General features: G+C 38.9%; 1 protein-coding gene across 3 annotated transcripts in view; it reads right to left on the bottom strand.

Moving 5' to 3' along the window:
- The window catches only part of mprip (myosin phosphatase Rho interacting protein), a 269,104-nt gene that overhangs the window by 224,729 nt on the left and 17,004 nt on the right, over positions 1-27,371 (bottom strand). For all 3 annotated transcript variants that reach the window (XM_052032879.1, XM_052032878.1, XM_052032880.1), the window contains exon 2: positions 6,234-6,311. In XM_052032879.1, the coding sequence (XP_051888839.1) occupies positions 6,234-6,311 (78 nt within the window). The remainder of the gene's footprint in view (positions 1-6,233; positions 6,312-27,371) is intronic.

Raw genomic sequence — 27,371 nt, 5'->3', positions numbered from 1 at the left:
CATCTTCAGACTGAGAATGTCACCAGTGGGGTATTATACAGATCACTGCTGGGACCCAGCTGTTGACTGCCTACATCAGCTATTTGGCGAGGGATCAAGTGTAGTAAATCCAAGTTTACTGATAATAGGTGGCAGCAAGGAACACAAGATAGACGCAAAGAGGATTCAGGGAGATGTAAATAGATCAAGTGAATGGGTAAGGATGGGCGAGGACATGGCAGATGGAATATGATGTGGAAAAATGTGAGATCACCCAGCATTTTTAAATGGCTTTGATGTTCAGGGGGACTTGGTATCTTGTATACAAAACATTCAAAGTGAATTTGCAGCCAGTGGAAGCAAGTTGTACACTGACCTTTAATGAAAGACCATTTGAGTACAAGAGCAGAGACTTATTTATCCAATTCTACCTAGCTTTGTAAGTCTGCATCTGAAATATTGCATACAGGTCTGTTCTCCCTATCTAAGGAAGGATATTTGTGACAAAGCAAGTATAGTAATGTTCAATAGAACCATCCTTGGGATGGAAGGTTGTTGTATGCAGAGGGATTAAGCAGACTGGGCAATACAATTAGAAATGATCCTGTGTACAAGTTGATTGCCATGTTTACCCCAATTTACAATTCAGATTTGATTTCTTAATTACTTCTAGACTGAAGGGTTTTGAAACTTCTGAATGTACACAAGGCTCCTAACAGATTAAAATTTTCTTCTAATGCAAACTAGTCCAAAGATATTTCATTCTGATTTTGCAGTCAGGCCCCATAGTGCACTACAGGTTTGCTGCTTTTAAAACAAACTCAACATATCAAACAATTGAGATGCAATGTGAAGTAATTGACATACGTGGACAAAAGACAATATCAGTCTTTTAATGAAAGTCAACAAAACAACCTTAAGTATATACTCCACTTTTGACAGAACTGTACCAACTTCCAAGGCCTGTTATCAAAAGGCAGCATAACCAAAAATATTTTATTAGTCTACAACAGCCATAGTACCCAAAAAAAATCCTTTTGCACTGGAAGTCATATTTTGATCCAATAGTACTTGTCCAATATTTATAAAACAGGTTTAACTACATTCACAGACCTACCCATTCTTCTATGCTATCTGGAGCACGCATTGACATACTAAATTGAAGAGAAGCAAAAAGTGTAATTTAAAAGATAGTGGCATATAAAACAAGTTTATGCCAAACAACTATAGAATACCATTTTTCCCTCCTCATACAATTATTCACCAAAAAAATTCCCAACCTCAGCTTGATCAAGGCAAACAGACTTACACTGATGTTGAACATTTCTGCCTTGGTAAGAGGAGCAGTAGAGGAAAGAAATGGAGAACAACTTTGTACAAACTCCCATCGTCCCCACTATTACCCACTGGTAATCTAGGTGTCAGGAATATGGCATGAATCTAGCAATAATCCCTCAAAGGCTCACTGTGGGGAGATTGCCTGTAATAGTTGGGTCAAGGAAAGTGACATGGATGCTCGGTGCCAATTCTGGAGATTTCTCTACAGTAATAAGTTCCAAAGCCAGTGACTATCATTGAGCTTGCACTGTGGAAAAGTCTCCAGACTTGGGGGAAACTGTGCAGCCAAAACCAGATAAGAGCTTCCATTATATCCAACAGAAAGTAACCAGACAAAATGCATGATCCGGGCAACCTGTCAACATATTGAACAGGTACTGCCAGTCCTCGGCAATAGCCTACACTCACTACGTTGATCAAGGTACACCATTGAATCCCACATCTTAGTGCTGAGTGGTTGCACTGCTTGCCACAGCCCAGGCAATACCAGCCCTCATAAGCAGCTTCTTCACATCAAGCCACGAAGCAATTCACTGCAGGGAGGAGTCTGTGCCAGGTTCCCAATGCTGGAGAGCCAAAAGTGCTATAACAAATCATGCTCTGTAGTGTACCAGTGTATTCCTCCTACTCTTAAAGTGAACACACATGGTTGAAGCAAAATTGTGTAAATTGATTCCTCTTTAAATAAAAAAGTTTAAATTTCTTAAGAAAAAAAATGACTGGATCAAAACCCCTAGTTATACAATTGTTGTGCATAAAAATAGGGAGATTTCCCATGTCAATATCTCAAAAGTTGAAATGCTGAGCTAGAGACACCAGAAAAGTTCTCAACATGGCTTCTAATTAACACAATGCACACTTTCCTCAGCTCAAATGACAATGAAGGAGAAAAACCTTAATTGTTCTTCCCAAATTCTGAACAGACTTGATTTACAACCACAAAGTCACACAACTTACTGCTATTGGTTGGCATACAGAAGGTATAGAGCAAAAAAAACATCTAAAATATTCAACTACATTACAAGGAATTTAATAATGGGATAGAGCAGCTTCTATCCCTAAAGTTATTTATATCATGATACCTAACCAGTGTAATGCCTGTATGGTTGAGCAATGCAACATATTTGAGAACATTTTGCATATTTTATGTAAAAGTGCATTCAATGATCAAAGGTCTTAGTGGATTCAGTTTCAGCCCAAATTTTTTAAATGGTGATTTATTTCCAGAATACTGCCAATACTAGATTAGCAATTCAGAAATTGTTTATTCATAACCTAAAGAGAACTGTATTCAATGTATTTAAAAAAATCAAAACTGTCAATTAGTTTTTAAATGGCAACCACATCAATGTAATCTGATTTATGTACAATGTTTGATAGTTGATTAAATAACTTAGCAAGGCATTCAGTTGCAGAACAATTCCATAAGAGAATGAACAAGTGATGATCACCAGGCATAAAATTAGGTAAAAGCTAGCACCTTGGGCAATGCTCTCTGTTGTAGTTTGAGGACTGTCTGTCCAAGTTTCAGGAGCTAACCCACAGATTAGTCAGATGATGCAAATGTCTCAAAAGTCACTCCTGGGATATAAACTAAATGAAACGAAACAGATCTACGTAGATTAGCAAGCCTGACCCTGAAAATATTTAACTGACTTTATACCCTTTCAATGCTTCATGGCTTCAAATCTAAAAACAAGAATGTTTATGCTAACTGTCACAATCTTGTTCAGATATTGCCATAGAAGAAAGAGTACAAGGAGTAGACAATTCAAGATCCTGGAGCCTGCTCCACTATTCAATTAGATGTTAATCCACTTACTCGCATTGTTTCTGAAGCTACTTAAAAACTCCCACCTATTAAAAAAATCTATCAAGATCAGTTTTAAAGTTTTCAACTGATCTGTGCTTGACATCATTTTGGGGAAACAGAGTCCAAGATATCAATCTTCCAGACTTGTTCTAATTTTAAAATCATGCTCCTTGTCCTAAATTCAGAGATTAATGGAGTTCCTTAGACAATGAACTCTTGCATTAGGTCACAACCTATTTTTCATCTCCCACGGAATACAAGCCTGGTCAATGCAACTTATAGCTATAATTCAGTCCTCTTTAGTCTCAGTTTCATTCTGAGGAATCTGCACTGCACATACTCCATGGCTAACATAACTTTCTTAAGTAAGGTTGCCAGAATGGAATCCAGATGGATTCTTTCTAGAGCTTGATATAATTGTAACATATCTTCTATCCTTGTATATTCCAGAGCTCTTAAGATAAAAGGTCAATATCCGATTAGCTTTTTGAATTATTTTCAGTTACCCAGTATCTTTTAAAGTATATTGAAAATAAAAACTGTGGGTATTTGAAATTAACAGAAAATGCAGAAGCACTCAGCAAGTTAGGACACACAAGTTAAAAGGGCCACTACAGATCCCGTTGTGACACCATTTGTCACATCATGCCAGTGGAGTACATATCTATAAATCTCAACCCTTTGCTTCTCATCTCCAAACAAATTTTCTGTCCATACCAGTAAATCTGCTCAAATCCTCACTATCTTTTTCATGGAATTGTGCCAAAAGCTATTGGAATTGTATTGAAGTAATATCCACAAATTCTCCTTTTTTGATTTCCTCAATTTTCAACTATGCTCACTAAAAATCAAACAAAAGCAGAAAGTGCTGGAAAGTCAGCAAGTCAGGCTTGACTAGAACCATTAACTCTGCCACAAAGTGCTGTCCGACCTACTGAACATCATTGTTTTTATTGCAAATTTCAGTTTCTGTAGCTTTGATGATTTTCATTCATTAAACAGGCTGTAGTTTTACAAATGCTAGTTGGCTCCCTCTGATTAGCTCACATTTGCCTAAATGCTTAGACACATTGCACTTAATTATAGAACAGTAAAGCACAGAACAGGCCCTTCGGCCCTCAGTGTTGTGCTGACATCATGGCCCCATCATGGCTGATCTTTTATCTCAACTTTTCTGTATTAATCCTTCATCTCTTGACTCCCTTGTATCTAAAATTCTGATTCCTGTTTTGAATATACTCACCCACCAAGTCTCCACTGCCCTCTCGAGAAAGAATTATAAAGATTCACCACCCTCTTGGTAAGGAAAAATTCTCTGTACTAAGCCCCTCATTTTGAGTCTGTGATCCCTGGTTCTGGCTACCCCAGATGGGAAGCAATATCCCTAAATCTACTCTATCATGTTATGTAAGAATCATGTATATTTTAATGAGATCATCTCTTCTGAACTTGAAGGTATAGGCCCAGTCTGCTTAACCTCTCATATGACAGACCTATCATCCCAGAAATCAGTCTGGTGCATCTTCAATTACAGGTATATCCATGCTTGGGTGGGGAGGCCAGACGCACAGAATATTTGAGATGTGGCCTGACTGGGGCTTTAAGTGGAGGAAGACATTTTTACACTCAGATCCTCTTTCAATAAAGGCCAATATACCATTCACCTTCTTAAACATTTGGTGAGGCCATATGTTAATTTTCAGTAGTTTGTAATACAAGGACATTTGTGTCCCTATGAACACAAACACATTCCAATCTCTCATCACTTAAAAAAAATCATCACCTTTTTCTTTCTTCTACTAAACTGGATGACCTCACATTTTTCCATATTGTATTCCATAATATCCTTGCCCATTCAATTTGCCTGTCTATCCCTCTGAAGCTTATCTGCCTCCTCCTCTCAGCCCATACATAGTATCAAAAGCAAACTCACATAATCGGACCCCCTATATTTCAAATCATTGATATAGACCGAATATCCAGGGCTCCAACATCGATCTCTGATATATGCCTCTGGTCACGGTTTCCCAATCCAAAAATAGCCTAGTTATTCCCTCTGCTATTTGTGTTAACCAATCCTCAATTCATGCTAGTATATTACCCTCATTCCCATGTAATCTAAATTTGTTTAATAATCTCTTGTGCAGCAGTTTATCAAAATTGATTGCATTAAAATATGAAAAATTGAGGATCGATTAATTGGCCTATGATTTCCAAGTTTCTCTTAAATTATGAAAGCAACAGGAGTATCAATTTCTGAAGAGAGTTTGAAGTGTATCATCTAAGGAATTGTGACTACAGCTCAGCAACATTCCATCAAGAACCCTAGTTCTAATCTTATGATGGAGGAAAGGTCATTAATAAAGCAATGGAAGACAGTTGGCCTGGAGCATTATCTCAAGGAACTACTCCAGTGCCCTGAACAAAGATGATTGGTCTCCAACAATCAACCATATTCCTTCATGCCAGTGTAACTCAAGGCACTTATCAGTCTTCTCCCAATTCCCATCAATTTCAATTTTGCTAGGGCTCTGTGGTGGCACCTTCAACAAAGCTGACTTGTTGTCACTAACATTACGGCTTTAAAAATGTATATTAAAAAAAAATCAAATCTTGTTTCAATGTTCAAGACAATTTTGTACCAATGGTCAGAGCAGAGAGGTTCTAGTAGAACATTGGTCATAAAATACTAAATGGATCAGTAAGTGCACATTGACACCAGAATTTTTAATAAAGTTTGTTAAGGCAGATATCGGCCCACTTTGATTAGGTGTACCCTTTCTTCACATTATCAGGTTGTGAAGCACAGGTTTACATGCCAGAGCTGGGATATTGTCATAGTCAATGGATTTACCAAGTTAACTTTCACATTTTGCACAGATATTTCTAATACTGACAGATACAACTAGAATAGTTTCTAAAAGAAAAAGTCTGGTACCAGTCTTTAGGTCATACACAAGGCAAAATTCCAAAGAGTCACGGACCCAAAACATTGTTTCTCTTTCCACAGATGCTACCTGATCTACTGAGTTTTTCCAGCATTTTCTTTTTTTAAATTTCAGAAAATTTCAAAACACATTTAAAAAAAGATTGTGAAACTTACCCTAGATCTCTGCATTGGATTTTCAAAATCAGTGCCTTCAGGTGCCAAACAGAGCCAGCCCCCATAGATGGGTTTAGCCTATAAACAAAAATACCAAGAATGAAGTATAAAGAAACAATGTCAACCCAAAATTTACAGTATCTACAGAGGTTCATTTACCTTATCCAAACAGCATCAAAACCAAATCTGATTAATATTAGATAAAGGCAAATTAAAAGTGAAACTAAAGAGATATACAAAAGTACAACAAACCGGATTCTTTTTCAGCTGAAGGAGATTGAGTTCTAATGTTCATCCAACCAAACAATCAACATTCAAGTTCACAGATCAACACTAGTAAAGATACCAATACCACTTAAAACCAACAGAACTTTAATTCAATATGTGGCTCAAACATAATCAAAATACACATGAAAGCAGTCAGTTTATTTTGGCTCAACTGCCAGAAGACATTAATTTTCCCACATTCCAGCTTTCAACAATTCTAAAATTCCATCCCATGAGTTCATAAGTCCATTCCAAATGGGAACTTCTGACATCAGTCATATTGGACTAGTTTCCCCACCCCAATTCTACTTCAAAATTTACATTCCCCCCCCCCCCAAATACACTTTGATAATTATGGATTTGCAAGTAGCCAGTTGCTAACTTTCTCTTTTAAGAGACTGAAATAATTGAAAAGCAGAGTCTATCTAACCTCCTCTCAAAACCTTTTTAGAAGGGAGCAGCCAAGCAATTCTTGCCTGAACATTTACTTTATCATTTTAAAAACTGAATTCATACTGGCTAATTTAAATCTCTTGGTACCTCTCTAGCATTTACCATCTCCCTTACAATTAGTGCCCATCCATGACAAATTTCTTTCCTGGTTTCTCATTTTTCTGGGATAAATACAATTTATACTGGTGGATCTTTTTGCATTGAATCAAATCTTTAAAGCCTGCTTATTATGACATTAATAATTATGCAAGCTTTATTATTAGAGAACATATGGTGTGCACATCTTGATAAAGAAATGGGATACAACACTAATAGGATTAATCAAACAGAGAGCTTGCATTAGCATTATGGGACAAATTCCTTCCATCTGAATTAATTCTATAATACCCAACTCTTGCAAAAGTGAAAAAGAAATCCTAAGATATCAGTTCCTTCCAGAAACTTCCAACTGCGTTGCATAAACTGTATGTATTAAGAATAAAATAGAGAATATTTTTGAAGAAATAAGCTTTCGGAGCCAGAGAGCACAATAACAGGACCTTGGCCTACCACATCTATACCAAGCATCAAGTACCAACCTATACTAATCCTATTTACCAGTATTTGACTGGTAGCTTATAATGCCTTCATGATTCAAGCAATTCAAGATTCATTTGTCCAGATAGTTCTTACAGTTCAGATTTCAATCACTGAAAATTTCTTCCTTTAATCCCCTCTAATCCTCTAACCCCTCAACTGGTGATTTAAGTGCTTATAAAAGGTACTACTTCAATGCTGTGGAAGTCTCTGCCTCCACCAGCCTCTCAGGCAGTGTATTCCAAACTCCAACCACCTTCTGGTTAAATAAAAATCTTCTTTGTATCTCCCTAAACCTCTTCCTCCTTACCTTAAACCTATACCCCTTGGTTATAGGCACCTCCAATATAGGGAAGTTTCTTACTATCTATACTGTCTATCCCCTTCAATTTTGTACAACTCTATTGGGTTCCCGTTGCCCCCGCCCACCCCCCCAGGATTCTCCACTCCAAGGTAAACAAACCCAGCTTGTCCAGTCTCTCTTCACAACCAAAATTGGCTATTCCTGGTGACATCCTCAGCACCTTCTCTAGTGCAATCACATCCTTCCTGATAGTCTGGCAACCAAAATTGCATACAATATTTCAGTTGTGGCTTAACCCAATGTCTTATAAGGTTATACCAAGACCTGCCTGTTATATTCAAGGTCCTAGCTGATGAAGAAAAGCATCCTATATGCCATACTCACTACCCCATCTAATGGTGCTACCACTTTCAGGGATCTCTGGACTTGTACACCAAAATCCCTTTGTGCCTCAATACTCCTCAGGAACCTACCATTCGTTGTGTATATCCTACCCTTATTAGACTCCTAAAATGCATCGCCCCACACTTATCGATTTCATTTGCCATTGCTCTGGCCAACTTACCACCTGATCAATATCATTCTATAGCCTAAGACTATCCTTCTCATTATCCACAACCTCACCAATTTTTGTGTTATCTTCAAATTTACTAATCATATCCCCTACTTTCACACCCAAGTAGTTAACATGTATAACCAACAGCAAAGGTCCCAGCACAGTTCCCTGTGGTACACCACTGGTCACAGGTTTCTAATCACAAAAGCAATGGCCACCATCACCCTCTGCTTCCTACTATCAAGCCAATTCTGTATTCAATTTACTAATTTCCCTCCGATGCCATAGGCTCCTACCTTTCACACCACCTTCCATGTGACCTTGTCAGAGGCCTTAGGTCCACATATATACCAGTAATCAGTAATATTTCACTAAAACGCATAGGTTTTTTAAATAATTGTCAGAGGGAATGACAATCTACATGCAAGATTTTTTTGTTAGAAAATACCAGACTGTTCTAAGCAGGATTGTGGTTTTGTTGCCATTAAAATTTCAGTTACAACTCAAGTGCAACAATTTCAGGAATTTTGTCAAATAAGAAAACTTCATTAAAAAAAAAACAAAATTCTCATCAGATTACTCACTTCTGAAGATTATGCTTGATAAGGTTGCAAAACAGGATCCTTGTGGAGGAACAGGATTTCACTGACAACTTCTGGATTGTCACCTCTAAATGTGCATATGCATACTATAGACATTGCTCTCAGTTTCATGGTGGAACGACACAGAACAATTAAAAAAAAATTGGTCCAAAAACTACAGAGGTATTTGAAAACCTTCAGTGACTGACTAGCCTATTGGGAAAGAGGAAGGGATTGAGATTGATTGAATAGCTCTAAAAGGAGCCAGAACAGACATGATGGACTGAATGGCCTCTCATGCTGTTTCTTTCTGCTTGCAGTGGCAGAGGGCATCAGCATGTGCATCAGGCTGTGAATCTTGAATAGCAAAGGCATTATAGGCTATGGGTCAAGTGCTAGTAAATAGGATTGTTGAAATTTAAGAGTCAAGAAATGATTGTTTAATAGAAACAAAGTCCAAGGTCTTAAAATGTGTGTAGTTATTGATTTACTAGTATTTGTTGTATTAAAATAAACCTCAGCAAATGACAGATAGTTAAACTTCTCATCTTCATGGCATGTACATCTTAGCCATTCACTGGTTGTTTACGAATATCAATGCAGCTTTTAGGCTCACCTATTACATGGATATTAATTGTTGAAGTTGGAAGGACACGTTGACATGGATTACTTAAGAAAAAAGCCATTTTGGATCTTTGCCTTAATTTAATTGATAAATGATGTACAAAAACACCTCATGCCTCAGTTGGAGAATTGTGTTCAATTCTGGGCACCACATTTTAAGAAGGAATTCCAGGCTTTGGAGAGAGTACAAAACAGCTTTACCAAAATTGCACCACAGGGGAGAGGATTCAGTTATATGGAGAGATGGGAAGATTGAAAATTGAAAAGAAGTGTTCAAAATTATATATGGTTTTAAATGGAGGAAGCAAGGAGAAACCAACAAGTAATCTTTCTGCCACTGAAAACACAAGAGACAAATTTATGACTGCAGGAAAAAACCTGACAAAGAAACTTGGAATAGAGAAAAAATTTATTGCAATTTAGAATCCACTACCTGAAAGGGAAATGGAAGCAGCTTCAAAACAACATTCAGAAAGAACTTTCTTTTTCAATCTTTTTATTAGTTTTCAAATTAATACAGATTGATATATAGCATCAATATTTATACATGTTATACAAAGAGATCAGAATAACAATCATAGCATAGATCATAAAGAACAAAATATAAAAAAATCTGTAGATCCAATGATCTCTTAGTAAATGAATATAATATAAAAGAAAGAAAAAGATTTATTATACAAATTAAAAAACCCAAATCAATAAGAAAAATTGTAAACAATATAAACTAAACAAAAAAAAATTTCAAAAAAGAAACAAACAAGAAAAAAAACTGGGCTAAAATTTCTCAGTAGAAACAGAGCAATATTATGTCGTCAACTCTCTTCCTCCAAGTTGGAAAGTTATTGAAAGGGGATCTAAATTCAGAAAGAACTGGATAAATATTTGAAGAGAACATATGCCAGCCTATTGGGGAAACAAGGAATGATTGTCACTGATCAGATAACTAGCAAAGGAACCAATATAGGCATGATGAACTGAATGACCTCCTGTGCTGTTTCATTGTTAGCAAGTTTCTATTCTTCATTACTCGAGAAGTGGCACATCAACCAAACAAAAATCAATTTGTAAGTAACAAAACAGTAAGTTTCCAGAAACAATTAGCTTGGCCTGAAGCTTACTTTTGGCCAAAGATAAAAAGGTACAAATGTCTGTCAGTTTTCGCTCAGTGGGAGCACTTTACCCGAGATACAAGGTAATTGATTTAAATTCCATCCCACAGACTTGCAGTAGTACAAAAGTATGGGAATGTTACAATATCCACAAAGGCCAAAATTAGCAAACTGAGCAACATGGGGATAAAAGGTTTAAAAGGGACAAGGTCAAATAAGAATTTACAAGAAACAAAAACCACAATTGGAGTAAAATGCAAGGAGACAGGGAACAATGCAATCACTGTAGAAGTCATGGAAAAGCTGTATTTGGTGCCAGTGTAGGATTTATAGATATTTGCACATTGTTGTACTTGCAGAATGGGTGGATAAGGAGAATGTTTAGGTGGTCAAGTCTGGGAGTAATTTTATGCTTGATTACTTTAAATAATAATTGTGCACATTAGCCCTAATTCCTTCCTTGTATTTATGTTGCAACCTTTGAGAAAATCTTGGTTTTAAAAAGAATGTAACAGTCCTTTCAACGTGTAAACCAATGTTTCATCTCAGGAACATTACCAGAATAGTTCCTGGGATGAGGAATTTCAGCCACAGATTAGACAGGGGAAGCTAGAATTATTTTCTTCCGAGTATAGAACATGGGGAGTAGATTTAATAGGTGTGCAAGCTCATTTTTGGTATCAATAGTGTAATTAGAGAAAGCTTTTTCCCCTTCATTAGAAAATACTCAAAAGTACAGGAAGCACACGTTTAAATTGATAACCAAAGTTAACCTGAGGGTGGGGAGTTCAAGGAAAAAGTTCCCCCCCTCCTCCAAATGCAGAGATTAGTTGTAATCTGGTGCTCACTGCATGAGGGTAGGAAAAGTAGCCACACAGCACTTAAACAGGTCCTTCAGGCCATCATGTCTTTGCCAGCTATCAATTACCTATTTATACTAACCCAATTTTCCAGCATGCAGCACATAGCCTTAACTGCTACAGTGTTTCCTGTGTTCATCTAAATACTTAGATGTCATGAGAGTGCCTGCCTCCACCATCAGCTCAGCCATTGTGTTCTGGATTTCAACCACCTTTGGGTTAAAAAGAAATTCCTCAAATCCCCTATCAAACTCCAACCCTGTACCATAAACCTATGTGTTTTGATCACACACATCTCTGTTAAGAGGGTGAATAGTGAGAAACTTTTCCTATTTATGTCCCTCAGTTTTGAATACTTCGATAAGGCTCCCCCCCTCAGCGTCCTTGACTGCAAGAAAAACAAACCCACCCTACCCCTCGTAGGTGTAATGTTCTATCCCAGGCAACATTTTGGTGAATCTCCTCCGAATCCTTTCCAGTGCAATTACATTTCCTATTCAGTGGCAAACAGAACAGTGCAAGTAGTCCAGTTGTGGCCTAACAAGTCTATCAGGGGTTCCAAAAGGGAACCGAACAGGCATTATTGGGAAAATATGTAGGAGCATGATGAAAGTGCACAACAATGGGACAAACCTGAAGCAGGATTATTAGCCCATTATGCCTGCTATGCCATTCACTAAGATCATGGCTGTTCTATTACCTCAGTGTTACTTTCCTGCATTAACCACATTCTGCCTTGAATACATTGAACAACTTCATCTTTTAAATGAAGAACTCCAAAAGATTCACCACCTTCCCAGTGAAAATATTTTATCATCTTAGTTCTAGGCAAACAGCCAGGGGAAACAGCAGCCCTCAATCTACCATGTGAATCCTCAATCACCTTTCATTATTCTAAACTCAAGAGCAATTTAGGACCTTTTTAAATAGGAACTGCTTTGTCTCTCCTCATAGGATAACTCCCCCACCACACCAAGGAACCAATCTGGTTAGTCTTTGTTGCACTCCCTCTATTGCAAGCCCATCCTCCCTTGGGTAGGGGGACCTGTATACAATATTCCAGATGCAGCCTCAGAGCTCTATACAATTCCAATAAATTGTCTTTCATCTCGTACTCAGATCCCCTTTCAATAAAAGCCAACATTCTATTTGCCTTCTTAATTGCACCTGCACACAAATTACCATGTGCAAGTGCACTGGGTCCCTCCGAACATCAACACCTTTCATTTCTCATTTTAAAAAACGTCCACTTTTCTATTTTTATACTAATGCAGTCGACCTCCCATTTTCCACATTAGATTTAATCTAACTGATTAAATTACTCTACAGAGTATGGTCCTAATGGGCTTATTGCTGTAACGATTCTATGAAATGCATACCAATAACTATCTTTTCAAACGTTGTATCACAAATTTTGCCAAAGTTAGAATTGGCTTCTTTAATCGTATCAGAGAAAAGTTTCAGGCAGCCATTACTTGTCAAGGCTGCACATTAATCAAAGACATACAAAAATTTATTTCAAGCAAATGTAAAATCGCTGTTTGACTCCTTTTGGTAAATAACTGTCAACTTCAAAGATGTGTTCACAATCATTGGTAATGTGTCAGAAGACTTCTAAATTTTGAAAAATTCTTAGACACAACATGGGGAAGGTCTGAATAAGCATTATCCTCAAAAACATTATTCTCAAATAAAACAAAATTCCTCCTTTTTATTCAATACAGAAGCAACTGCTGGATGTACAATTGTCATATGGCACACTTACCAATATGTTGCAAAGAAGGACAGACGAGAAGGACTCGCATCATAAATCACAACCACAAATCTCAAGTGATTCATCTCGTGATTCATCACAATTCCCAAAATAACGTTTTATTCTAATTACCACCCACGTTTGTTTAAATGTTATATATACACAGAAGACAACATATGAAAAGTAAAAATTTACCTACATTGATGCCAGAGGGCACTGGAAGTGCCTTTGGATTTAATTTACACATTGCAAAATAAGATTGGGTAAGTTACCTGCTGCTGCCCTACAAGAAAAGTATACAAAGAATAACAGTGTTTTGATACATATAAACTGATGATATATAATTCATATCAGGACTTTTAAAATGCTTGTGACATCTAGGTCATGCTACAGTGATCCCATCATTCCACTAGTCACTCATACTTTTCCTGAACTAGTACAGTTCATTTTCCATTATACCAACTTCAATGCAGGGGTTCACCGTGCCACGAGTTTACACACAAGCTTGCATATGTAGTCGTGACTTCATTAGCATGTCAAATCTTTAAGTCATTGTTGAATTGTTCACTGATGCATAGAAGAGAATGAGCTTTAAACAAAACATCTACACGACAAAAGTAATCTGCCAACCTGCCACTGCTGCACAAGTCAAAAAGAAAAAGCATATGCAAGGTTTAGGAAGCTAAAATCAGACAGGACCCTTGGGGAATACAAAGGAAGCAGGAAAGGACTTAAACAGGGAATGAGGAGGGTTAAAAGGGGAATGTCCTTGGCAAGTAAGATTACAAAGAGTCCCAAGGCATTTTATACATTAAAAACAAGAGGGTAACAGGGAGAGAGTAGACAAAGGAGGGAATTTATGCCTGAAGCCAGAGTTTGTGGGCAAGGTACTAAACAAGTACTTCACATCGGTTTTCACCAAGGAGAAGGACTTGGAGGACAGCAAGATCGGGAAGGGGTGCGCTGATATTCTAGGGCATATTGATATCAAAAAGGTGGTGGTGTTGGGGCTCTTGAACATTAACGTGGACAAGTCCTCAGGGCCTGGTGGGATCTCTCCCAGGTTATTAAGAGAAGAGATGCTGGGGCCTTGACAGAGATCTTTGTAGCCTCTTTAACCACAGGTGAGGTCCCAGAGGACTGGAGAATAGCCAATGTTGTTCTTCTGTTTAAGAAGGGCAATAGGGACAAACCAGGAAATTACAGGCTGGTGAGCCTTGCACCAGTGGTCGGGAAATCATTGGAAACTATTCCTAAGGATGGGATTTACTTGCATCTGGAAAAGCAGAGACTTATTATGGATAATCAGCTCGGCTTAGTGCGGGATCAGTCATGTCTTATAAACTTGATTGAGTTTTTTTTGAGGGAACAAAAACGATTGATGAGGGTGGGGCTGTGGATGTTGTATATATGGACTTTAAGTAAAGGCTTCAACAAGGTCCCTCATGGTAGGCTGATTCAGAAGATTAAGGCACAGGGGACCATGGAGATTTGGTAGACTGGATTCAAAATTGGCTTGACCATAGGATAGGGGTCGAGGGGTGTTATTCTGACTGGAGGTCTGTGACCAGTGGTGTTTTGCAAGGATCAGTGCTGGGACCTCTGTTGTTTGTGTTATAATACAAATATAAATAAGTGATTTGGACAAAAGTGTAGGGGGCTGATTAGCATGTTTGCAGATGACACAAAAATTGACAGCGTTGTGGATAATGAGGAAGACGGTCAAAAGATTCAGCAAGATATAGACCAGTTGGAAGATTGATCAGGGAAATAGCAGATGGAGTTTAACGTGGACAAGTGTTGGAAGTCAAATGGAAAAGGGAAGTATAAAGTGTCAGGACCCTTAGGCGCACTGTGTACAGAAGGATCTTGGGGTGCAAGTACATAGCTCCCCAAAAGAGGCAACACAAGTCAATAAGATGGTAACGAAGGCATATGGCATACTTGCCTTCATCAGCCAGAGCACTGAGTATAAAAGACAGTCATGTTGCAACTGCATAAAAAAAACTTCCATTAGTCTACATTTGGAGAATATATTACATGCCTTTCTGGTAGCTGCATTACAGAAAGGGTGTGGAGGCTTTAGAGAAGGCACAGAAGAGGTTCACCAGGATGTTACCTGGATTAGAGAGTATTAGCTACAGGGAGAGGTTGGACAAACTCTGATTGTTTTCTCTGGAGCATCAGAGGCTGAGGGGCGACCTGTTAGAAGTGTATAAGGTTATGAGAAGCACAGATAGGTAAATGTTTTTCTACCCCACCCCCCAAGGTGGAAATATCAAATACTAGAGGGCATAGCTTTATGGTGAAAGGGCAAAAGTTCAAAGTAGATTGACAAGTATTTCTTTTTAATATACATAGTGGTAAGTGCCTGGAAAGCACTGCCAGGGGAAGTGGTGGAAGCAGATACAATAGCAACTTTTAAGGAGGTATTCAGACAGACACACGAACAGACATTTTGGGCTAAAGAGCCTGTTCTTGTGCTGTATTGTTCTATGTTCTTTATTCCAATAGTGCCACACCCAAATAAAATGTCTGCAATGAGACCCTAGAAAATGTGGTTCACTTTTGATATCTCAAGAACTACTGCATAGTAAAAGGGAGACATCAATGACAAAACTGACTGCTCCTCAATATGCCATCTCCAGCCTTTGGCTATTCAAATACTTCAAGATCAAGATCTCAAGCCCAGTGCTAAAATCATGGTCCACTGATTGGCAGCAAATCCCACACCTTATTGTATGCTTTTGAGTATGGAACAACAAATAGCAAGCACCTGAAAGTACTGGAAAAATACCACCTACACTATCCCCTCAAGATCTTCCAAATCCATTGAAAATCAATGCCAGCAACTTATCTCAAGCAAGCACCCCCAGGTTCCAGGCTAATTATGCTCAGCCAACTCCAGTGGGTGAGCATTCACATGCCTGATATCAGATTCCCAAAAGTGTCAGAGTTGGAACTTTGCCAAGTTTGGATATACACATATTTTAAGTGTTGTCAACTGTATTTCAAACAGCCAGTAAAAAAAAATCCATGCATAAAATTTACTTGAACTACACCAAAAAAACCTTCAAGTACAAAAGGTTTTTCCTTTGCCTGCATTTTGGACTATTTAAAATGAGAGTGAAATACCATACTGACTATTATTGGTGGTATTCTCGTTGAAATGTTCTCTTCCCCTGCAACCTGCAATGGTATCACAACAATGGACACATCTGAGAGAATCTACAGGTACAGACACATCTCAGAAGCATACTGGAGGGCAGGGATGACTATTGCCCAGTACTTAGGTATTTTATGCTGAGCTTCAGGTCAAACATATTTCCCCCCCCCCCCCCCCCCCCCCCCCAGAAGCTATACCAGCACATTGAAGGCAATAGTTAATTTCGTCTTTAACTGCTGCCCTTGGTCAGAGGCAGCTCCCACGATGTGGGAAGTGGTCCATGTTTTCCAACATCAGACATTGATTGTTTGGAGGGCATTGTGCAGTGAGCGCAGGTTGGTTGTAGATCTTTGGGCACTAAATTATCACTCACAAAAAACACTCGCATACGCTTTGGTGTACAAGTCAACAATGGGTTGGGAATGACAAAGCTCTGCAAAACATGCAAGTACACAGAGAGAAAGGGAGACAGAGGAAGTTGGAGAGCTCAAAATAGTGAATGCAGTTAACAGTTAAAATTAACACTTAAAACACTGAAATGTGTTTTTACTGTGTGGGTGAAGTTAAAAGCAAGGAATCGATGCCATTCTCTACCAAATCTAATACCTACACTACTGTAACAGAACCTAGACCCAATGGAGAAAAAAATCCAGAATTCAGAACAGCATCCGTTAACAGTTCAGGCTAAGTTGGTTTTATTTCGTAAAAAAGGTGGGAGGAGGAATGGAAAAGACACAGCTAATAATGCTGATAGGGTGGAGAGAGGGGTGTCATGAGGATATATTGTAAAGATCGTCTGGTTGATAGATTATTGGGGGCAATTAGAGAGGAAAAAAGTACTTAAAGCTATGATATGAAGGGAGTTAGAGATCAAGAATACACAAATGAATGTGAAAAGATACAAAATACAAGACTATAGGCCATACCCAGGAGGCAAGGCTATGCTAATGGTGACAGAGAAAAAAAACTGAGCCAGTATCACAGATGGATGACCTTAGAGCAGAAATGGCCAGTTCTGATAATAGACAGTGAAAACAAATTAACACAAGCTGTAGGAAGACTGAAGTGTGTTTCAGCAGAAGATGAGATATTGTTCCTCAAGCTTACATTGGCCATTGTTATAACATACAGGAAGCCATGAATCGATAGCTCAGAGTGGGAGTGCAGTGGCAGGCAACAGGGAGCTCCAAGTCACTCTTGCAGATTGAACGCAGGAGCTCCACAAAGTGGTCACCCAATCTGCCTTTGGTTTCCCCAACATTGAACACAAATGCAGTACACTCAATTGGAAGAAATACAAGTAAATTGCTGATTCACTTGAATGAAGCATTTAGGTCCCAAGATGATGGGAAGGCAAGAGGCAAAAGGACTGGTGTAGCATTTTCCTGCAGTGGCAGGGGAAAAGATGTTTCTTTTTGAGAGGGAATCTAGAATTTGGGGTTATTGATTAAAAATAAGGGGTCACCTATTTAAGGCAGATGAGGTATTTTTTTCCTGAGGGTCATGAGTCATCAGAGCCATTTTCCTCAAAAATAGTGGAAGCAGGGTCTTATCATATTTTGAAGACATGGGTAAGATTTGTACTTTGTAAGGGTGGATGTTTATGGTGGATTGACAGGAATGCAGGGCTAAAATTAAAACCAGATCAGTCATGGTCTTGCTGAGTAGCAGAGCAGGCTGAAGGTACCAAGTAATCTACTTCTGCCCCTCATAAGTAAACTGGTAAAATGTCCAATGAAAATTCACAAGATCATTTTTGATAATACTGTACACTGGGTCACAAAAGAGAAACTGAGACCAAACACCAGAAGCTTACCAAAGAGTTCGCTTTTTTTTAAAAACAAAAGGAGTGTCATAAATGAAGAGAGATGGTGAGGTGGAGAGCTTATGGCTTTGACAGTTGAAGACGGAGCCACGAATACTCGAGTAATAATTTTGAAATGATTAAGAGGCCATAAACAGAAAGCTGTAACAGTCTCCAACACTGTAGGACTGGGAAAGTTTAGAGATAGGGAGGAGAAAATTCATGAAAGATTTTGAAAACAAGATTAAAAACTTAAAAAGAAACAAGGACTTTACTAAGGAGACCCAACAGATGGTAGATGCTGGAATCTGGAGCAAAAAAAATACTGCTGGAAAAACCCAGTGGGTCATAAGGCATCTGCAGAGGCAAGGGTATGGTTGACGTCAAAAGAGGTGATGGCTAGGTGCCTCTGAATGTTCTTAGATATGCATGGAAACAAATACCATGTTCTCAAGCTGATGTTGCCAAGTAACAACAGGTAGATGAGAAATAGTGAAAAGGTTGGGGTGGACACTGATACATCCTTAGGGTCTACAAGATGCAACAAACATGGAAGCAGGAAGAAAAGTTTCTGTACATGTATCTCTAGACACAACTAGGCATGCACTCTATCCAATTTGAAGATGGTGGAGAGGCTCTCAAATGCCAGGCTGTCCAAATCCAACCTAAAAAAACCAGCCTGTCAGCAAAAAAAGCTAGAAACAGGAAGAATGTTTAATGTAAAAAAAAGTCTTCTGTTTAGCCAAAAGTGGCTTAGAGCCTGAAGGCTTCCTTTTAAGGTATCGCAGAGAAACAGAAAAGCAGCAGGAAGCTCTACGTGGATGAGGCACTCAAGGCATTTTCCCAAGAGTTCAAGTTAATATTACAAGAACCTGGCAACACAGTAAATTCTTTTCAAATACAGAAGGTTCCCTTTGCCCTTTTCCCACCACTCTGATGACCAATCAGCTTCACTTCCAGGAACCCTATATTGACAGATATTGTTGACAGGTCCCCTTTCTTGCTTACTATTCCCCTCACTTCAGATCCACAATCTTCAAAAAAAAAATTCAGCCCAGACCCCACCTGCAAATTACTGTTTCACCTACAATTCCTTTGTCAGAAATCTCTTCCCATCTTTCCTGCAGTTTCATGTTTAAACTCAGAATGTTAGCTTCAACAAAGTAATGAAACGACTAAGTCACAAATGAAATCCTAGGCTCATGCAACCATGATAAACTGGTCCATTTTATTCTTCCCAATCTAGCTATAGCCTTGGACGTGATAGAGCACACAATACTTGTCCAATGCTGACCCACCACTGTCCCACTGAGAACCTCCCAGAACTGGTTCCAATTCTAACCATCCAGAGAATCACCCATGATGTTCCCCCCCCCCCCACCCCCCCATTCCCACATCTTTACACCGGTTTCCCCAAGATACTATCCATGCCCTTTTCCTATTCCCCATTTACAAATTGAATATTGGGAATTTTAAATGGAATCTGAGAGAGTTCACTTGTAAGCTGACAAATCCAAGTCTCTAAAACTCGTATATTTATCAGCTTACAAAAATGCACATTTATCATTGAGAAATACAGATGCTGGAATCTAGATGAAAAATACTACTATGCTCGAGGAACTCAGCAGGCCAGGCAACATTCATGGAGAAAAGCAGGCGGTCAACATTTCAGGTTAGGACCCTTCTTCAGGACTAAAGATAGGAAAAGGGGAAGCCCAATATATAGGAGGAAAAAGCAGAGCAGTGACAGGTGGACAAAAGAGGGGAGGCAGGGTGGGCACAGGGTGGTGACAGGTAGATGCAGGTAAGAGATAGTGAGAGGCAGGTGCAGGGGAGAAGGGGAGAGCAGATCCACTGGGGGATGGATCAAAGGTAGGGAGAGGCAAAAAAAGGGGGTAGGAAAAAAAAGATAAGCTAGGAAAGAAAAAAAAGGCATGGTGGGGGGTGGGAAAGAGGTATGGGGATTACTTGAAGTGGGAGAATTCAATGTTCATGCCGTTAGGCTGCAAGGTTCCAAGACAGAAAATGAGGTGCTGTTCCTCTAGTTTGCGCTTGGAATTCTCCTGGCAGTGGAGGAAGCAGAGGATTGACATATCTGTGATTGGGTGTGGGCAGGGGGAAAAACAGAAGAGTTGAAATGACTGGCAATGGGGAGATGCAGATCGCGGTTACAGAGTGCAGGTGTCCTGCGAAACAGTCCTCGGCCTCCTCCACTGCCAGAATTCCAAGCGCAAACTAGAGGAACAGCATCTTATTTTCTGTTTTGGACTTGCAGCCTAATGGCATGAACATTGAATTCTCCCACTTAAGTAATCCCCACACCTCTTCTCTTCCCCCCTTTCCTAGCCTTTTTCTTTAAAATCAACCCTCCATCCTTTTATCCTTCTCTGTACCTTTCACCCATCCCCCACTGGATCTACTCGTCTGTCCTCCCCCACACCTGCCCATCACCATCTCTTTCCTGCATCTACCCAGCACCAGCTTGTGCCCACCCCACCTCCCCTCTTTTGTCCACTTATCACTGCTCTGCTTTTCCCTCCTATATATTAGGCTTCCCTTTTCCTATCTTCAGTCCTGAAGGGTCTTGACCTGAAACATTGACCGCCTGCTTTTCTCCCCAGATGCTGCCTGGCCTGCTGAGTTCCTCCAGCACCACAGTATTTTTCATTCTTCAAATTTATCATTGAATCCTAGAAACAGAGCACAGATTTGGGCCTTCACATCATGCTAACCATGATGCATATCTAGGCTAATACCATTTGTCCACATCAGGCCCATATCCCCAAGTCTGAGTTGTATTTGTCCAAATGCCTTTTTAACATTGTAACTGTACTTGGCTCTAACACCTCCTCTGCCAGTTCATTCTAGCTATTCACCACCCTGTGTGTGAAAAACTAACCCCTCAGATCTACTTCAAATTTCTCCCCTCTCACCTTAAACTTGTGCCCGATAGTTCTGGACTCCACTGCCTGAGGAAGATGATTCTGACTATCTATGACCCTCAATTTTATAATCCTCTATCAGGTAACCCCTCAGTCTCATACATTCCAACGAGAATAAACCCAGCCTATCCAACCTTTTCTAAAATAACTACAGCCCTCCATTCCAGGGACCATCCTGCTGAATCTCTTCTGCACTCTCCCCATTGCTCCCACATCTTGTGGTAGCAACACCAGACCCATACGTAATACTTCATGTGCAGTCTAACCAACATTTTATACAACTGCAACATGTCCCAACTCTTACACTCAATAAGATGGCCTATGAAGGCAAGCATACGAAATGTCTTTTCTACTACCCCGTGCACTTGCATCACCACTTTCAAGGAGTGATGGCCTTACACCTCTAGTTCTCTGTACATCACTGCTCCTAAAGTCCCTGCCATATCTATTTGTCATACTAGAAGTTGATTTCCAAATGCATTACCTCACACTTATCTGGATTAAGCTTCATCTGCTACTTTCCAGCTGATGTCCCTCTGTACTCAGACAACTTTCTCACTATCCACAAATCCACCAATTTTTGTGACACCTGCAAACTTACTAATCATACTTCTGTACATTCTTATCCAAGTCATATTGCAAACAACATAGGTCCCAGCACTGATCCCTGTGGTACACCACTTACTATAGATATCCATCCACCACTGCCTCCAAATTTATCCAACCAATTTTGGATCCAATTTGTCAACATGCCTCAGATCCCTTGTGCCTTAATCTTCTGGATCAGCCTGCCACGCAGGGCCTTGTCAAAAGTCTTATCCATGTAAAACACTCTTTCCCTCAATTTTTCTAGTCACTTACTCAAAAAAATTGAGAGATATGCTCTTCCCTGCACAAAACCATGCTGACTTGTCCTAACAAATTCCTGCTCTTCCAAGTGAACACAAATCCTGTTCCTGAGAATCTTCTCCAGCAACTTCCCTACCACTGATGCAAGGCTTACCAGCCTGTAGTTTCTGGACTTATCGCTATCACCCATTTTAAACACAGGGACAACATATGCTATCTTCCAGTCCTCTGGTACCTCACCTGATACAGAAGTCTCCGTCAGAGTCCCAACAATCTCCTCCCTTCCTTCTATTAGCATCTTAGGAAAGATGGCCAAAGGCTGTGATGATGCACTGAAGTCAATGGCAAATTTCATCATATTAGGCTGCATCAAGAGCTTGTTCCCAAGATAAGGAAGGCAAGTCAATGGTTTCCCTGAGTTTTGTCATCAGACTGCCGAGTTGTGCAGTAAGGGCAGGTTGCAAGAGGATCTTTGTCTTGTAGGTGTTAAGTGTAAGGTCCATTTTTCTTATATGCTCGAGTGAATGAACCAACAGTGCCTTGAACCAACAAGCCTTTGAACTTGCAAACACACACGCGTCATCTGTGTAGAACTGCTCAATGACTAAAGAGATTTTAGTTCAAGTGGAGGTGACATGGGTTGAATTGAACAGTTTTCCATTTGTCCTGTACATGAGCTCCATTCCCATCATCCCTTATGCTTACTGACCAATATGGTTTCAGTGCTAAACAGACTTCAATTTTATAATTCTTCTTTCTGAAGCCCTTTGGCTTTGCCCCCATCTCTCTCTCTTCCCCATCCCTAAGCCGCTTCGATCAGAGATCTTCCAATACTATAATCTTGCTCGGTATCAATTTTTCTCACTCCATCAGTTACTGTTGTGCCTTGAGTCCAACCTCTGAAATTCCATCGTTATCCTTTAAGATACTCCCTAAAGCCACCTGATAAAACATCCCCATGAGAGATTCTGCATCAACCTTCTGCCTTTGGAAGACTTTGCCAAGTTAGAAGATGCAATATAAATGCAAGTAGTAGTTGTTGAGCATTTTCTTTTATCTTGCTTCCTTAGAAAACTTCTCATGTGAAAGCTGGCCTTGAAGAGTTTATCCTGCCAATGGATTTGGAAGATTGCACAGAAACAGTGATAAGATTAAAATATTAATTTGCTTGCGATTACACCACAATAATATTCTATGGTTAATATGAATTGTGGTACCACCTGGCTATCGTGGATGTACAGAATTCAATATTGTTTTCTAAACTAAGTCAGATCAATGGACCAAAAATTAAATTTGAGCACTTTCATCCATCATTGTGGTTGCAATAGAGTGCAGAAGAGATGCACCAGAATGTTGCCTTGAATGGAGGGCTGTAGCTATAAAGAGAGATTGGACAGGCTGGTTTATTCTCACCAGAATGTAGGAGGCTGAGGGGTTATCTGATTATAGGTTTATAAAATTATGAGGGGCATAGGTAGCATGGAAAGGCAGAGTCCTTCTTCCCAGAGCAGGGGATTCTAGAACTAGAGGTCACAGGTTTAAAGTGAAAGGGGATAAATTTAAAAGGGAATAAATTTAAAAGGGAGATCTGAGGGGCAAGATTTCCCCACACAGAGGGTGGTAAATAGCTGGAATGATCTGCCAAAGGAGGTGTTACAAAGAGATACAATTACAAATGTTTAAAGGCTTTTGGACAGGTACTTGGATAAGAATGACAGAGGGATACAGCCCTAATGCAGGCAAATCATATTAGCGTAGCATCATGGTTGGCATGGATGAGGTGAACAGAAAAGGCCAGTCCCTGTGCTATTCAAAATCAAAAGCCCTATTCAAAACTTTGTCATAGTTTATTCAAATATTCATACATATAAATAAACATTTTAGAGATATTGACAAAATGTTTTAGTGATTTACTCTCTGCATTTTCCTAAGTGACCAGGGGCAACTCTGCACTTAAAAAAAACAAAAACTGTCTTGAATATCTTCCAACAAACACAATCACAGAAAATTTCAGTTAGAATGTGATAACAAGCTGTAGAAAAAAATTTCAGAGTAATACAAAAGGAATTGCACAGCTGCCAACATATTATGCAATCAGTTCCATTTGTTGCATAATATCCAGCAAGCAATGCCTCATCACTCAGCAGAGAGAATCAGTTTAAAGAACACCAGTGTTACTCAATTCCAGTCTCCAAAATGACCAGAGGCAATTCTACACTAAAATAAATTATCAAAAACTGTCTTGAATAACCTCCAACATCAAACAGCAAACACAATCACAGAATATTTCAGTTAGAATGTGATAACAAGCTTCAGAAAAAATTCCAGCTTCCTTTAAAACACATTTATGCAGGTAGCCAGACTACTCCATCTGGTAGAATGTCCCATTTTCTTGACACTCCAGCAAAAAGTTTCCCCACAAATTCCTTATTGCATGGTGACTCTGAGATCTATGGCCTTAGTTTCGGGCTCCCCACTTTGAAGACCTCAATCAGCACGAGACAAAAGCTCCAATCTTTTCAGCCTTTCCTGATGGTTATAACATTGAAGTTCTGGTATCATTCCAAGTTTATTTTTGCATCTTCTCCAATAGGTCCATTTGCTTTTTATAATATGGAGACTAGAACTGAGCAGTGCTTTATGGTTAATCTAAGACTGCATACAAGAAAATACAATGACAGGGTTAGCAGTAGTAGGGAGAGGTTAATTTGGAGTATAAAAGAGCCAGTGGATTTGTTCATAATTTCCTTTCCTGTAGATACTATGTGATCCCATTCACTGTACCCTCAATTGCTTATCTGCAAAATTGATTTTCACCACTATTCAAGATGGCAATGTAAATGATTGGGTCATTTCCCTCTATTAATCCCACTTGGAGACCATATTCCAGTGCTTGGAATGTTTTTATGCAAATAGTTTTATTTAACTAGCCTACATTTACTGCATTCTGCTGGGCATATCACCTTGCTTCTGTCAAGAGACGATGCTGCAATTTCAATCATGAACTCAGTTTTTTTGCAATTCGGAGAAACTTTTTACATTACACTCTATATTGTGTGCTGTCATGCAACATATACTGAATATTTAACACTACCTGCTGTAAAATTGCTTACTGCAAGTTGTGCAGTACATATAACCACAAATTCATCGGCTGTTAAAGCGGCAGTGTCACCATACACTCTCCAATTGTGATTGTTTTCAAACTGGTGATATTCAGAGCAGCCTAAAAAGTGGCTGATTAAAACCAGCAGTAAATGGGAACATAAGATATAAATTAGTATGACAGATTTCTGAAGGCCAATTCTCACGAGTTGGCGTCCAGCATGTACATTTAATTCCAGTTCTTTTTCTTGAATGACAATTCGTAATCAAATATATTAAGGCAAGTAAACGATAAGTAGGGCCCAACACCATTCTTGTTCTATTTTTGCATGCGATTTAGGAGCCATTCAATTTGCATTAATTAGCTGGAACAGTAAGAGTACAAGAACCCAAGAGTACAAAATGTCCAAGTTTTAAAAATCAAACAATCAGAATATTTCAGTTAGAATGTGATAACAAGCTGTAGAAAAAAATTCCAGCTTCCTTTAAAACACTAACTTTTTTCTTACATTTCAAATGACTATTGGTGGCTGACTTAACCGGATTAAAGACAGCCAAGGGCAATCTTGATAACTATATTTATTTCAAATGTTATTTATCTGACAGCATAATCACTTTGAGGACCAGTCCTTTGAATGGATGTAAATGAAGGTCAGGTCCCTGCAATTTTATTTTGTTTCTGTCAATTTGGTTTTATTCATGACTGGTCAGGATACTCAGTCCTTTAAAGCACAAGTAATATTCAATAGAGTATGTTTCTAATAGCTTGCAAGCACTTTGTATTCAGAAGCTCGTCTGTTAACATATTTATAAACAACTTTCTCCCCCAAACTGAACATTCTACTTTTTCTGCATGTTGTTCTTGGCAGATGAGCAAAGCCAATGGTTAATTTAAACATTTGCCTGTCTTGAGTATTCTATGACATCATTCTGTCTCAAACTATTTTACAGAATTAATACCCATTAATTTTGCAAACAATTAATAAAGATTTTGTTCACAATAATCTGCTTGTTGGATTCAGCCTTGTCAACCTCTTCCAAATAGGGATATCACACAGTAAATGCTTCAATCTCCATTTATTTGTTGATGATTGTTACGGATCTCCCTGAAGAAAATACAAGATAACTAAAAAGCATTTGTCCCCTTGTGAGATTCCACTTTACTCAATAAGGAACAAACAGGATCCTTCATGTGAGTAGTTATCAGAATTATGGAAGGAACTTCAATTCAAAAAGATTGTTTCAACAGATAATCAGTCTGCCAAGGAGAAATACAACATAGTAAGTTAATAGATATATTAATCTGATGATTTTAGAGCCTCTTCCAACCTTGTGCCCTGTAACTCATTGTTAAGACTTTAAAATACATTTGAGAAAAAAAAGCCTTTTCATCAGATAAATCAGAACAGATTTCAGATTATTTTGCCTGTCATTTCACTGAATTCTCCTCCTAACATTGTCCCCAGATCTTCCTTTTCATTGGACAACTTGATTCAACAGTCCCAAATACAGCACTATTTTCTATTGGAATAATTTTTCAGCTGAAACCATTTTAAACTCTATTCCTCCCATTTGCTATGGAATTCAACACATTTTTGTAGTGTATATGGAAAGAAATGCACTGATCATACAGACTCACAAACTTCTCCCCAATTGCTGTTACTGTTGCTTGCACTCAATTTGATGCAGAGAATTTATTTAATTGTACTGAAATTCCATGCATCCCTACCTTTTCTGTGGACATTGATAACAAGCCCACCAACTCCTTAACCATCTGAGCTATGCTTCTTTTTACGCTACATGTTTTGACTTCAGCTTTGTCCCAATTTATATCAGATCTAGTTACAATATTTTTGTCATAACTTCACTTTCTCCTTACTCCAAGACATCTCCTCCACAATTCTCAAGGGACCCATTAAATACGTCCATCTCTTGTCAAAACTTCTGATCTTAACTCCTACTCTCAGAACAATATGGTCATAAGCAAACTTGTTCAGCAAAGCAAATTGTTACTCTTTCCACCCTTACCAGACCTTCTACAAGTTCCCTTCTCTACAATGCAATGAAATCCAACATAGCTGCTTTCCCTTTGTACCCATTTCCTAGATGGACTGGTCTATCAGCAATACTCTTGTTTACCAATCAAAAAGCAAAAATATGCACATGCTGGAAATATTTAATAAAAATAAAAT

The sequence above is a fragment of the Pristis pectinata genome, chromosome 18 (assembly GCF_009764475.1).
Source record: "Pristis pectinata isolate sPriPec2 chromosome 18, sPriPec2.1.pri, whole genome shotgun sequence".
Taxonomy (NCBI): domain Eukaryota; kingdom Metazoa; phylum Chordata; class Chondrichthyes; order Rhinopristiformes; family Pristidae; genus Pristis; species Pristis pectinata.
Note: the sequence above shows the minus strand (reverse complement) of the source record. Positions and strands in the feature narration are given on the sequence as shown.